General features: G+C 37.4%; 2 protein-coding genes across 4 annotated transcripts in view; both read right to left on the reverse strand.

The window, feature by feature from the left end:
* Positions 1–4,930, reverse strand: part of LOC107713968 (RALY RNA binding protein like) — a 22,645-nt gene extending 17,715 nt beyond the window's left edge. For all 3 annotated transcript variants that reach the window (XM_016519643.1, XM_016519644.1, XM_016519642.1), the window contains exon 1: positions 4,888–4,930. The gene's annotated coding sequence lies outside the window, so the exon portion shown is untranslated. The remainder of the gene's footprint in view (positions 1–4,887) is intronic.
* Positions 4,931–8,625: 3,695 nt separating this feature from the next.
* LOC107713965 (uncharacterized) lies at positions 8,626–12,128 on the reverse strand. The gene is made up of 3 exons (XM_016519639.1): positions 12,065–12,128; positions 10,112–10,260; positions 8,626–9,930 (listed from the first exon to the last, which is right to left on the reverse strand). Exons 1-3 carry the CDS (start codon positions 12,126–12,128, stop codon positions 8,626–8,628), a joined length of 1,518 nt encoding a protein of 505 aa, XP_016375125.1.
* Positions 12,129–13,981: the final 1,853 nt, after the last annotated feature.

The raw sequence follows: 13,981 nt of genomic DNA on the forward strand, positions 1-13,981 counted from the left end.
GCACCTGGTCTGATGGGTTGGGCTCAACTTCCGAGGTGATCCTCTGCTCAGTCGCTCGGCTTTGCGCTGGCTCGCGGATCGCAGCGGGAAAGGGCTCTCCGTCATCGGTGGGCTCAGGCTGATGCTCCGTACCACGGGGAGATGGTGGGTTGGGCTTTGGGTCTGGAGTGGATCCGGCGAGATCCTCCACGGGGCCGAAGGTGAGGGGCGACCCGTTTCTCGCCAGAGTCCACTCCACGAAGGCGGCGAATTCCTCCCGAGGACCATCTTCGGACGACCGCGCTCTGCGTTCAGACTTGCCTCATAGAAAGCGCAGAGCGCGTCGTCCGGATAGCTGGTGACGTTAGCGACCAACAGGAACAGTTTGGTATGGTCCTCGAGAGCTTTGTCTCCCTACTCCAGCAGGAGGAGGAATTTGGGGCGAGTGAAGGGATCCATGGGGACACAACGGAAAGAAAAACGCGGAGAAAAAAACGGAAGTTACTGTTCTTTGGGTCGGTTATTCTGTCACGGGCAGGGTGTTCTAGAGATGAGGCAGGATGACGAATACAATGATATTTAATAACTTGAACGGAAGTTACGGTTCTTTGGGTCGGTTATTCTGTCACGGGCAGGGTGTTCTAGAGATGAGGCAGGACGACGAAGATGACGAATACAATGATATTTAATAACTTGACAACAGGAAATCCAGACAGAGTAGACATCAACATCCACAATAACCGACAAACTAGAAAACAAGAGACAGGAACTGATATAGGGCAGATAACGAGGGGCAGACAGGTGAGCACAATGAGGTGATTAACTAATAATGAGAACAGGAACAACCAAATAAGGACACAGAGGGAGAAACCACAATCAACAGTCCACAGGGGTGTGACAATTATCAATGCTGAAAACAATTTTGTTGCTTAATATCTTTGTGGAAACTGTGATAGATTTTTAAGTATACTTCGATTAACAGAAAGTTCAAAGGAACAACATTTATTTAAAATACAAACCTGTAACATTACAAATTCATTTTACTTTTAATCAATTAAATGCATCCTTGCTGAATAAAATTATTTATCTTTAAAAATGTATTTTAAAAAAATCCTACTGACCCCAAATGTTTGAACAGTAGTGTATATGCTAAAAGTTAACAAAATAAACCCTTAGCAGGTATGTGCATTTAAAATGTACAGTCTTTCACTGCCAGGAAAACAAAACAAAAATATTCATGACTCATCCCGCACTCTCCAGCTTTTTGTCCAATCAAATATTCTTTAGAATGAAGATGCCCCTCCCCTCAATACTAACTTCTGACTACCAGTAAACCAAGTTCATGACTAAACTAAAGTCTTTAAGCTATTAGAAAAGAACTATTTGGGATTAAGAAATGTGCTTCATTTTTTTTATAGAGAAGGAACAATGCAACTTTCTCAGATTCCTTTATATCAAATCTACCATTCAATACACTAGAAACAAAAGAACTATTTCATCTGTGAGACAGTGAATCAACCGCTCTGACTGATCCTCAGCAACACCAGCATCCTGCTCTCATCATTCCTACCGAATCACTGATGCATGAACACCTTTTGATTCCCTGTGTTAACAATAACCTCACCTCATTCTCTCAGGCTGTCAGGCATGGCAGAGCTCTGGCATTGTGACTGGACACGACATTTCTATTTCCTTTCAAACTCCATCACTTCACCAGCTTTACTGAGCCCTCGCACAGTCTGTTATTCTATCACATTCCCCATTCAAACACTCTTTACAGTACTTCACACTTCTCCTAGGTTTATTGGTTAAGGGTGAATGTACGTGACCATCAAAACCAAATATATGTGGCATCAAGCCATCTCCATTCTCTATTAAAAACATCTCATACATTTTAATAGCTAAATTTAGTTATAAATTACTGTTCATCTTGTGTCTGATTGTTTTGTTGTGCATTGCAACAGACTTTTTTACAAACAGGTAAGATTATAAAATTACCAACTCAAATCAATTTTTTATGTCCACATACAGTATTTATTTATTTAGCCTTGTAATAAACAGGATACTATTGTTGCATTTATCTAACGCAGCTTTTGATTCTAAATTTGTGTTTGTCTGTATAACTCTATACAGTACAGTAGCTGTTCCTGATGCTGTGCATGTCCAGATGACAGTTTCTGCATGAAAACTCTCAACACTTCACACAGAATACATAAAAAAACAATGTGAGAAATCATCACAAGAGCTTCTACCAATCCAGTATACAGCACACCTCACCTTCACTAAGCATTCACATCTACATTCATGAGATAATAAAGGATCATTTGATGTTTATATTGTTCTTATGGAAATCGCAAAAGCTTCAGAAGGCATAATGTTCTTTTGTTAACTATTTAGTGCCATGGCATTCTTTTAAAACCTTCCTTCTGGCATTAAGTGCTTTGAGCGCCCAGAAAAGCGCTGTATAAATGTAATGAATTATAATTAAGCAGACATTTAAGTTACTCCCTCTGCTGGGTGATCCCAAATAGAGAGTAAAATCAACCAGGCATGTGTGAGCGGGTCACTAGAGCAGTGACTAATTAGCTGGTAACACAATGAACTGCAGCTGACATGTGCATCTCAATACGGGGTCAATTCAAGGTTGAAATCCATTCACCTTTACATGAACAGGGCACTGAAATAGTCTCAAAACATCTCCCTGAGGTCATATTTGTGTCAACACATATAACAACAGTCTGCTGACATCACCAATAACTCTGAAAACAAAACAAATAATGGAAAACATATTTATTTAGTTATTTCCCTGTGGGGGTTTTTTATTGTAAATGAAACGTACCTAAAAATATCCAAAAACAAACTCACATATAACATTAAAGGGGTAATTCACTGCTCGCAAGATTTTCGTGTTGTGATGAAAATCTTTTACCTAATTTGTGTAATTTGGTTGAAATTGCTTGTAAATCTCTCATTATGGTACATTATCACCAAATCTTGGATTCAATCATTATCAACTTGTTTTCTTTCAATTAACACAGGTTTTGAATTTAGTTTATGTACCTTAGGTTTAAGTTCACTGAAAAAAATAATGTGTATAAGCTGATATCATTGTGACCTACGGTCAATCAGTTCCAAAAAGGAAAACAAAACCTGTGCTAATTGAAAGAAAAATGGGTGAAAGACTTCAGCACCCATAATGCACCTGGCTTGATCAGACTATCTGTGTGCAGGGATACAAAAATGTGGAAGTATGCTCTGTAGTTTTCACAAAAGCCCTGGAGCTGTCAAAAGTTCACCGGATGATGCATTTTACATCACTCAGCTTTTGCTGACTAATAAATGGTGCAGGTAACACAGAAAAATAATGCACATTGTTCATTTACTTATACTGCCATAACAATACAAAGCTGATTGAAAATCAGTGAACTCTCCCTTCAACAAAATATTTTGAACAGGCGAGAAACTTCTACAAATACTAAATGAAAAGATTTATGAAAGATTTAATCACTGTTGAATAGGTTGTAGCCTGCTGGGTACAATTACTGCAGTGCCAAAGTCAATGAGGTCTGAGGATGATGGTATATTCTGAGTAGGAGCAGACTCCATCTCTTCATTCTCTATCTACAATGAATTTCCAAACAAACCAGAGGAATTCAATCGCAATAGAGCATTGTTAATAGAGAGATAGACTGATTTTGATCTATCCGCTATCTCTAAAGAAGCATACGGCATGATACTTACAGCTTATTCCTGCTATTAAAACTGATAAGTTAATAAACATACTTTATCTGTATTCAGGTTTGTAGAGCGAAGCTCTGAGGAAGACTCAGGAATTCTGTCCAGGTAGCGTATGATACTCCCATCCCTTCTAGAATTCCCAATGAGAGATAAGCCTTACTTGGGGAAAGGATATTTCATGGCTGGCTTCCCCCACCTGTCCCTTGACTGACACATTCTGAATAGTAAATCATTATTTTCAGAATAACATACAACTTCTGCACTATCATTCTCGGCTCTAAAAGAACAATATTGATTAAAGAAAATGGGTTTGCAGGAAGACTGTGAGTATCTTATCTAGTTGAGGACATGACTGATTATTATGCTTTTGCCCCTGCTGTGCTTGTACAAAAGGAATATTGCTGGCTGAATAAAATGAAAGGCAACTCTGTGAAAGTCATGTGATTTTCTTCAAACTTTGCAGGAAGTTTAGGGTTTTAATTCTCAAGAGTATCCCCTCATAGACCAATCATTTTAATAAGGTCAAGACCAGTCATAGCAATAGGCTATGTATAGATGCAGTGAATGAGACCAACCAACTGTGAAATGCAACAGATTTAAATAATTGAAGTGACAAACGCAGCCATTATTACACATTGCAGATTCAAAAAGTTTTTCATTTCACATTAGGTTCTTCAAATTAGGTGTATTGGGTTTTGAGTCCTTTAAATTTCAAGAACATACAGTAGCCTACAGATGTTTTTAAAGAACAACAGAACACTTAAGGTTTTAATTTGGCATCAGATAAAAAAAAAAGATTTTAGCTCCTGTAGTAACCTTTTTATTCCTATTAGAACTATCTTACAAAATAAAATAAATCAAGCAAGAGGCTGTACTGCAAACTTCGGAACAAACTCAAGATTCATTAATCATGCATGCATTAAAAAAAAAATAGCCTACAGGCCTTGCTCATAAAATAAATAGACTAATTAGGCTATAGTTTAAAATGAACGTCAACGTGATATTTTTTTAGCCATCAAACGTAATAAAAAAGAATCTAGCACCTCTTTGAAAAATAAACCTATAAAATCTAAAATTACCTCAGGAAATACATAAGGACAAGCATCTCAACATTTGATAACGACCTAAAAAATCGCGAAAGACAGCAGCTGAAACACTGAAGCTACTCACCAATCACAGAGACCGAGCATCAGATGAGATGGAGAGCGAGTGCAGAGCTGCGCTTCTGGATCGCTCAGATCTCAGCTTCACTGGATCATGTGACAGCGGCTGCTGCCCGCTTCATCATCCATCCACCTGTCTATACTGCATCCATTCATCCACAGCTCACTTACAACTACATTTGCGTTATATAGCTGGGTGTTCCTTCAACTTCGGTCGCTTTTATGTCCCAGGGGTTGATTTTTATTAAAACTAAGATTGCCTATGTTTATGCTAGCTAACATCTTAGTAGCTGATCAAATTACCCTTAGTTACCCTTACCCTAATTTCCACCACATAATGATATCAAATACTATATATTAGAGATCTGGTGGAAAATGACACTGTGGTGTAGGCTAATGTTTATAGACACAAAAATGACATAGCATAACGCTTGATGATGATTATGTGTGTGCCATCAGACAAATTAAAGAAAATTCATGAGTGTGGAAAGCCTGTCTTAAAAGTCTCTGTATGTAAGTTTCGTTGTTGTTTGTTTGTTTGTTGTGTTTTAATTTTTAACCTTGGAATATCAGTTTCAAAATCATTCTGATAGGCTACACTGGCTTCTAATAAGTCGAATGGCATTCTGTTCTGGTTCCCCACAAACGTCTGTTCTGCTTTAATGAGCTTGTGTTTTATTAACGTCTACACCTACCCCAATCCTAAACTTAACCTTACAATAATGCAAATAAGGTAATTAATTGTTGTTCAGAGTGACAAAAATGGCGCAATATTGATGTGCGCATGCCCAATAGGACAATGTGGCATAGTAGAGCGATCCACTGTAATTACGACAGTGACATACAGTATTTACGACAGCGAACATCACTCACTTAAATTTAGGGGGCACGAAGTCGCAAAAATACAAAAAAAAAACTGTGCAGTTGATTTAATTATTTACTACAAAATAAAAAAAAATGCTACAATTATTATTATATTTTTTTTGTTTGTTTACAACTAAAAATTGTCATTTTAATCATAGCTTATTTACTTGTTAATAAGCATTCAAATATTTTAAAACTTAGCATAGTGCATAGATTAAAGCTTATTTAAACAGATCATACTGTTTCACTAAAACCCAGTAAGTAATGGAATTCAGGAATTCAGAAAATCAGGATGTAATTTCTTCCAATAGCCTATCAACCACAGGTCTCTGATTCAATGAAAAATTACATGTGTTGCAGTGATTCAGGCTGTCTAACTTTTTATACATTCCAGAGGAGCAACAAAACTGCAACTTTATCTTAAATTAAATCTTTGAGAATAACCTGAAGTGTACCAGACAGCTCCATCTGAACCAACAGTTTAAAATGTTCCTCTTGAGTTGTCAAGCCTTTGCACCATGTCATCACATGCTTCAGAGCCTGCATGAGGAGGTTGTGTACATCTTATGTGCGACAGTGCTGACTATCTTCTCTTCTTCTTCATCCTCCGTGAGCACAATATTTTATTATGCTAAAATTCAACTCTAACACTCTGTTAATAAATTCCAGCGTTTATAGGAACAGACACACCTGAATGTTTACATATACTTAAGTCATGCCATTTTATATTGATGTTATTTTTTCCTCAGCAGGTTTCCCTGCAAGGCAAAGACGTATTTTCTCATTTGAAGCTCAGTACAAAGAGTCTGTCATCAATGTTCTGTAAGTATGTCACCCAGAGAGATTAAAGTAGTTAAAACTGTTCATGTAACTAGGGCATCTCTCATTTCGTCAAAAGGTTATACCTTCAGTACATTAGGCAACTTATAATGGACAGTTTTAGGACTGTAGATATATGACTAACATCTGGTTTGAAAATCATTGTCAGACGCAGCTCCTTTAGGCCAAACATTAGTCAAAGTCAAAGTTTATATGTCAAACAGCAGTATGTGTGTTATTTTACAAGCTCACTATTGGGAAGAAAAGCTCAACTTTAGAACTTTTCAATGGCCACATTTCACTGTACAGAAGTGCAATCAAACTAATTAAAATCTCTGTTCAAGGCCAGATCTTCTTACAGTCCCTTTCAAGAATGCAGTTCAAACACAAACTCACTCACTGACCACATTAAAATGAGAAACTCTGCAGCACTGCTGAGTACAGCGCACTGCTAATTTCTGTTTGCTTATGCAGAGGACATATTTACCCTCATTACCATTCCGGGCCCTTTCCCATCCACTTAATGACATTCAGTTGGTCCCGCAGGCCATGGAGAGGTGCAATCAGCACAAACCGGACTCATGCTGACTGAGGCATTAAGCAACAGTTCAAAGTCTCGTAGCCTTTGCTATATCCCCTCTCAAAGCCCACCTAAGGCCAATTAGACAGTAAGGAAAAAAACACAACAGATGTGCCAGAGGTATGGAATGCGAAGCTGCTGAGTCTGCACTTGGGTAACATATCCCAACTGATTTCTTGCACTCAAGTTGCCTGTCATAATGAAGTATGTCAATAAAATCTGCCGTGTGTCCCTGGGAGAGTGTGTTGGGTAATCCAAGTATTAGGTATATTTTGTGTGCTTCATCAGTTCCTTTTTTAGTTAGATTTGCCCGCTGAGGGACCTTCTGAGAGTGGCATATTTACAGTGCACTTGTAGTTAATGCATATTTCAACATGTTCACTGTCTGTGTGAGTAGTCATTAGTGTTACTATATTGGCATGCCAAGCTCTTTTAAAACAGTTATCAAGTGCACTAATTTTTCATCTGCCTGAGGGATCTTTTGGCCGAATGCTGCATGTTGTGAATAATTTAAATATCGGGTATTGGGTACTAATGTTTAATGTGTTTTTATATGGTGTTTAGAATAAATGATATTTCTATTCCACACAAACCTTTTTCTCGGTCTACAGCAGGCATATATGTTCAAAATAATAAATGTATATCTACGTAGCTTGTAAGTTGTATATTGTATATTGTGAATGACTTATTTATTTTCCCTTAGAAGATATCTCTTTTTAAAGTTTGAGCTCTTTCGTCTATTTTCTTGTTCCCCTTTTTAAAGCCTGCCATTGCATAACACATCAACTTTATGTGTTGATTCTGCATTTGCATGATTCAAATTATATTAATAATTCAATACATTATTTTTGTTGTAATAGATATACCAATCTGTCATATCATGTGTTGTCACTTTTATGTAAATCACATAAACTTTAGTATTTACTCAGAAAATTAATTTTGAATGCATACATTTCTGTATTGCAATATGATGAATTTGTTTCGCTGTACTGAAATATGAACCCATTGTGATATTTTTGATGTTAATGCATGTTTAAAAAACACCAGCTTTAATTCATTTAAGTCATTTATTTTTTACTGAAAATATTAAACATGAAATGCAGAAGAGAAAGATTGTTTTTATCAAAGTAGAAACTACATTAAATACATATCAAGAATTCACAAAACAAATTTAGAGAAAAACAACCATACAGATTTATGTATCAGTAAGTATTATTCAAGTACCCTAACCCTACATTATATAGTACATAAATATATATATTGCTTCACATTACCACTAACAAAACACCCAAATATATGGATGTTTCCCAACATGACATTTTAGACAGAATTAAGACCTTAGACATCTCTAGAGTTACTAAAACATCAATGCAAAAACTATTCCTGGATGATCCTGAATTGCTTCTTTTGCACAGACCTAAACTGGTGCTACATGTGAATAAACATGATTGAATTTGTAAATTCTCATCCAGTTTTTTCTTCTCATTTCTTGTAGTCACCCATATAGCCTCTCAAGAAGTCCTCGAATCGTGGAACTGGATACTCAGGGGCCACATTTTCAGGGAGAGCTTGTTCTTGCTGGGCTGGCTCATCTTTGTGTTTTTCACTTGCGGATTCTGCCCGACGCAGACGGCAGTTGTAATCGATTTCTGGGTCACAGTCCGGATGGGGCTCAATGATGTCGTCTTTGACCCTCTTGGTTGCTTCAGCTCCAGTGGACGTCTGAGGGGCAAACTTACCACAGTTGGGGTCGTAGGGGTGGCAGTCTGGTTTAGAACTGGCAGCACTTGCCCTCAAGTCCTGGCTCTCCACTGGGGTGCAGTCCTTATCGTAGAACATGTAGCAGTCATAACCTTCCTTGGTCTTCCCATGGATGCCCAGACGGTGACGGGTCTGGAACTCCGGGAGAACCGAAGGGGGTTTCCTGAGAGCAGCGGCTCCACCCATCAGACAATACGGATCGTAGCGAGGGTCGCAGGCCAGGTTGAGAGGCGCAGGCTCATCTCTTGGAGCGTATTCCAAGACGGGCTTATTGACTCCAGCTAGTTTGGCAGCTGTAAGGGGGTTGCAGCCCTCTTCAAACAAAGGGTTGCAAAACTGCTCTTTGGGGGCTTCTGCGTTCCCACCGGTTTGGGCTGCAGGTGCAACTACATTCGTGACGCAAAGGGGGTCAGTGGCGGGGTTACAAGTGGGGTACAGGTGATACAAACCTGAAGGTGATCTGGCCACCAGCTTGGGCTGGCAGTAAGGATCTTTGGTAGGATCACATCCAAGGTGAGCGTAGGAGGGCAGAGGTCCAAGCGAGGGCCTGTGGCCGTAAGCAGCGCGCAGGTGGTACTGCAAACACTCGGTGTCTGAAGGATTGCAGATACGCAACAGTTCCGCCCTCTGCTCAGCTGGCAAGAAAGGCTCTAAGACCGGAGCGTAGTAGTAAGCTGACGGGGTTTTCAGAGGCAGAGGGAGTAGAGGAGACAGAATCGGAGCAGGGACCTTTTCTGGGGCGGGTGAAGGCTCTTCTTCTGCAGCTTTTGGTCTAACAGCATAGAGGCAGTAGGGGTCGAGGTAAGGGTTGCACACTGTCACAGTAGCTTGCCTCACAGGAACAGGCATGACCATCTTGGCTTTGGGTTTGCTGGTGGATTCTGCAATGCAGTCTGGGTCGTCGGAGTTAGCACAGGCTTTGTAAATTTCGCTCAGGTGAGTGAGGTAATGGTTGTACGAGCGTCCCTCTTCTACTCTGTGCTTGTTCTGCAGGTAAACAAGGTACATGCGATCCATGTCCTCAATCTGTGGAGATAATCACAGAGAAACAAAATTGGGCTAATTGAATTACTCTTGTCACAATTTTCTGTAAACAGCTCTCAAGAAAGTTGACTTATTTTTAGGACAATTACATGTAGTCATAGAAAAATCTCAAAAAGATTTTGACCCTGACTAGCAATCTCTGTTTTCGTTTAAGGCTACTCACTCCCTCCTGGTTGTTGATCTGCATGAAGTATTTATACCAGCCCCAGAAATCAGGCTGGCTCCTGTAGTAGGCAACATTCCTCCTGCTACGGACCAGCTTTTTCAGTGATGTCTTGCTGTCTGTCTTCACCTCAGCAGCGCCCTCTATAGCTGAAACAGCGCATGACAACAGTAAGTATAATTTAAGCATCATTTAAACTAAAGGGATAGTTCTGTCATTAATTACTCACCCTCATGTCGTTCCAAACAAGACCTTTGTTCATCTTCGGAACACAAATTAAGATATTTTTGATGAAATCCAAGATCTTTCTGACCCTCTCGGAGTTCATCAAAAATATCTTATTTAGTGTTCCAAAGATAAACGAATGTCTTACGGGTTTGAAACGACATGAGGGTGAGCAATTAATGACAGAATTTTCATTTTTGTGTGAACTATACCTTTAAATAATATTCAGACAACATCTCAGTATTTTTATTTTGTTTATTTATTTATTTATTTAATCAAAATCTGACAATCGTGTATATTATTACTTAGCATTTTGATAACTTCACTATTATTTAGTGCTGGGTAACAATCCAAAATAAAAGTTTTTGTGTACAAAATATATTTGTGTGTACTGTGTATATTTATTATGTATGTATAAATACATAAATACTTGTGTTGTATATATTTAAGAAAAATATGTTATGTTTATATATTTATATATAATATAAATTGTATGAATATAAATATATACATGTAAATATTTTCTAAATATATACTGTGTGTGTATGTCTTTATATATACATAATAAATATACATAGTACACACACATATATTATGTACACAAAAACTTTTATTTTGGATGCGATTAATCACGATTAATCATTGCCCAGCACTACTATTATTATAAAATATGGAAAACTCTGTGATGATTTGATTGAATTCTTAAGAAATCTTTGGGTTCTTTGCTTTGCCAGTGCATAACTATGATGTACTGTATAACCTAAAATGAAAATAAGAAGAAGGAGATTCTATTTTGAGGCCAAGATGTAGAGAAGCTGTATGTGAGACAATGAACCACTGCCATTTTTCAGGTGTGCAGCATAATGATTCATGTTTAATGACATTATCTCACATCTGAGATTTGATGTCAGTGCCATTTACAGCATAGCCTATGATACTATTGCACAAAAAAGTCCAACTCACCATCCTCTTCTTCATTGCGTCCTACAGGACTAGCCTTCAGAAAGTCTGTCAGACGTTAATAAAAATAAATAAATAAATAAAAATGCAAAGAAAACAAAAGAAAAAAAACTAAATTGAATTGTTATGAACCAAATGTCACACTTCTGAAATGAAGGAAAGTGCCAACCGACTATGAGTGCACAGCAGGCATTTTTCCCGTCTGCGGAGCCTGTGTCTTATTCTAGTGATTACCGCTCTGTCTCTAAGTGCTCTAAAATGGGACTTAAACTTCCGGGACCCCCCGCAAGTGTACCTGTTAAACTACAAAGGGATTGGGGAACCAGCCCACAGGCTGCTGCCATAATTACCACTGCTGTAAAATAAAATGAAGGACGTAAAATTGTCTGTACATGCAACATTATTTGTGGCATATATCTGCATCTCCAGTTGGTCTCTTTAGATGTTTATAGCTCATGGAAAATATACAGTTGGCTGATAATCACAAGGTCTCTGTTCACAAAACAAAAGGTGTTCACAAAAGAGAATAACAATACACAATGCTCATTTGTTTTCTCTGGTTTTGTAAATACTGTGAAGTTTCTGCAGTAATAGTAACCAGATGTGCTTTGTTTCAGAGATGGATTCTGATACATTTGGTTCATGTTTTATAATGCTATGGTGACTTATGGTGATTTATGATGCTTTATAATGCTATGGTTTGAATTGTGATAAATATTCAGGATCACAGAATATATATATATTTTTTTTATCAAAATGGATTCTCACCTGGCATAAAGACAGTTGCAAAAGCCATTCCACAGAATATAACAGATAATGTAAGTCTGGCCATTTTTCTTGATTAGATGAATCCTGAAAACAAAAATTGAGAGAGTGATCCATATCAGGGATTCAGGTATATTCGAAATAATGGTCGGCCAATTGGGGGTTTCAATAGTTGATTCTTAAATAATAATGGACTTTTAACTATTTTAACTTTTAAACCATGAATGATTTGTTTAAAATGTCCAATAACTTGAAATAATGTGTTGTTGTACAATTTAGTTTTTAATGGACAGACTGCAATTCACATTCTATTGTTCTTGTAAAAATATAATATGTAAATTGTTTTTGTTCCTTCACTGTTTAAAATTGTTACTTTTTTAAATTTAAGAATTTCTTAGGCTTTCCCTGCAATTTTTTTAAATGTCTTTTTGAATACTATTTACACCTGTCTTACATAATTCCCAAATTATGTTTTTTTTTTCTTTTTTCCTTTTAATTTTTACATTGTACAATGATGTTGAGGGGGGACAAACACATTATAAATAATGCAACATACATAGAAATCCATGTAAGATTATCAAATAAATAAATAAATGAATATTTTTAAAATATTAAAAACATTTTTAAACAATTTCCCAGTGCTCATACCTGCACCTAATTTATTAAGAATATTTTGTCTGTATCAGTCAACTGAATGAGAAAAAGGATCTTCAAAAGCACGTACCTGTTCTAGCAGAAATGTTTGAAGATACTCCTAAGTTGCTGGTGGGCTCTGAAGGGGCTTACTGAACTCTTCACACAACCCCTGCACTCCCCTTCAAACCCTCTGAACTGCTGTGGCGAACTGCAACATTTTTAAAGTGCTCCATGATCATTAAGAAAAAAAGACATGTCAGGAGCTTGCTGTTAGCCTTTTTGGGATTGGCTCTTGCAAAATCAGCTCATTGACCAATGAGAGTCCTGTAATTAGGGAGAAAAGCAGCAAGATCCAACTTGGAAGAGGGAGCCGGAAGGATGCAGACATAATCAAAGAAATACCTTTTTACTGATTGATGAATGAGGTGCCACATCTACCACTGAGACACAAACATGACAGAAAACCTTGTGATACTGATACCTTGTGAACTGAACATGTGATACTTTCTCCATTCTGCCATATGAATTATGACTTTATCAGTTCATGCACTTTAGATTATTTCACCAAGAGCAGTTGATCTTATTCTGAATCCTGCCATTTGCTCAATATTATGCAGATTTATAAAGTAAAGTAAAGCTCTATGGAATTCAAAGTTTACACTTCGCTTATGCTTAATTTTTTTTAAATAAATTAATCTAAAAACTTCTTTATGTAATATCATATAAATTAGTTTTGTTTAAGCAAACATATTATTTAATATGACTAACCTAACATCATTTACCAACAAGAAACTCTTACAGTATTGGAACAAGTGGAGGATGTAATGCTGACAAAATTTTCATTTTTGTGTGAAATATCTCTTTTTAGAAACCTTTATACAATAATGTTAAAGCACCCACATCATCTTCCTCATTCAAGACTTTTAGGCTTAAGTCATCTATGGCAAAGTGAAAACTGTGTAATGTAAGCTAATTAAAAACCAGACCCATGCTGTTAAAAAAAAACTCTCCCCAACAAGCAGATTCCTGTCAGCAGCTTTTTGAAGGTGTTATCTGGCAGTTTCTTCACACTCACTAAAGATTCCACAGGAAAAGCAGAAAGTGTCGGCCACTGTCATAAGAAACTGAAGGCAACTGAAGGCCAGAAGGTTACAGGATGCTATAAAAAAAATCAGGTTTGGGATAACGATCCAACTACTTTTTATGACAAGAACATCATAGATCAGAATGATAGCCTGTCAAATATCATTTTAGGTGATTCCTTCCCACCATATATAGCTGCAA

The sequence above is a fragment of the Sinocyclocheilus rhinocerous genome, unplaced genomic scaffold, assembly GCF_001515625.1.
Source record: "Sinocyclocheilus rhinocerous isolate Xijiao unplaced genomic scaffold, SAMN03320098_v1.1 scaffold2043, whole genome shotgun sequence".
Classification (NCBI taxonomy): Eukaryota; Metazoa; Chordata; class Actinopteri; order Cypriniformes; family Cyprinidae; genus Sinocyclocheilus; species Sinocyclocheilus rhinocerous.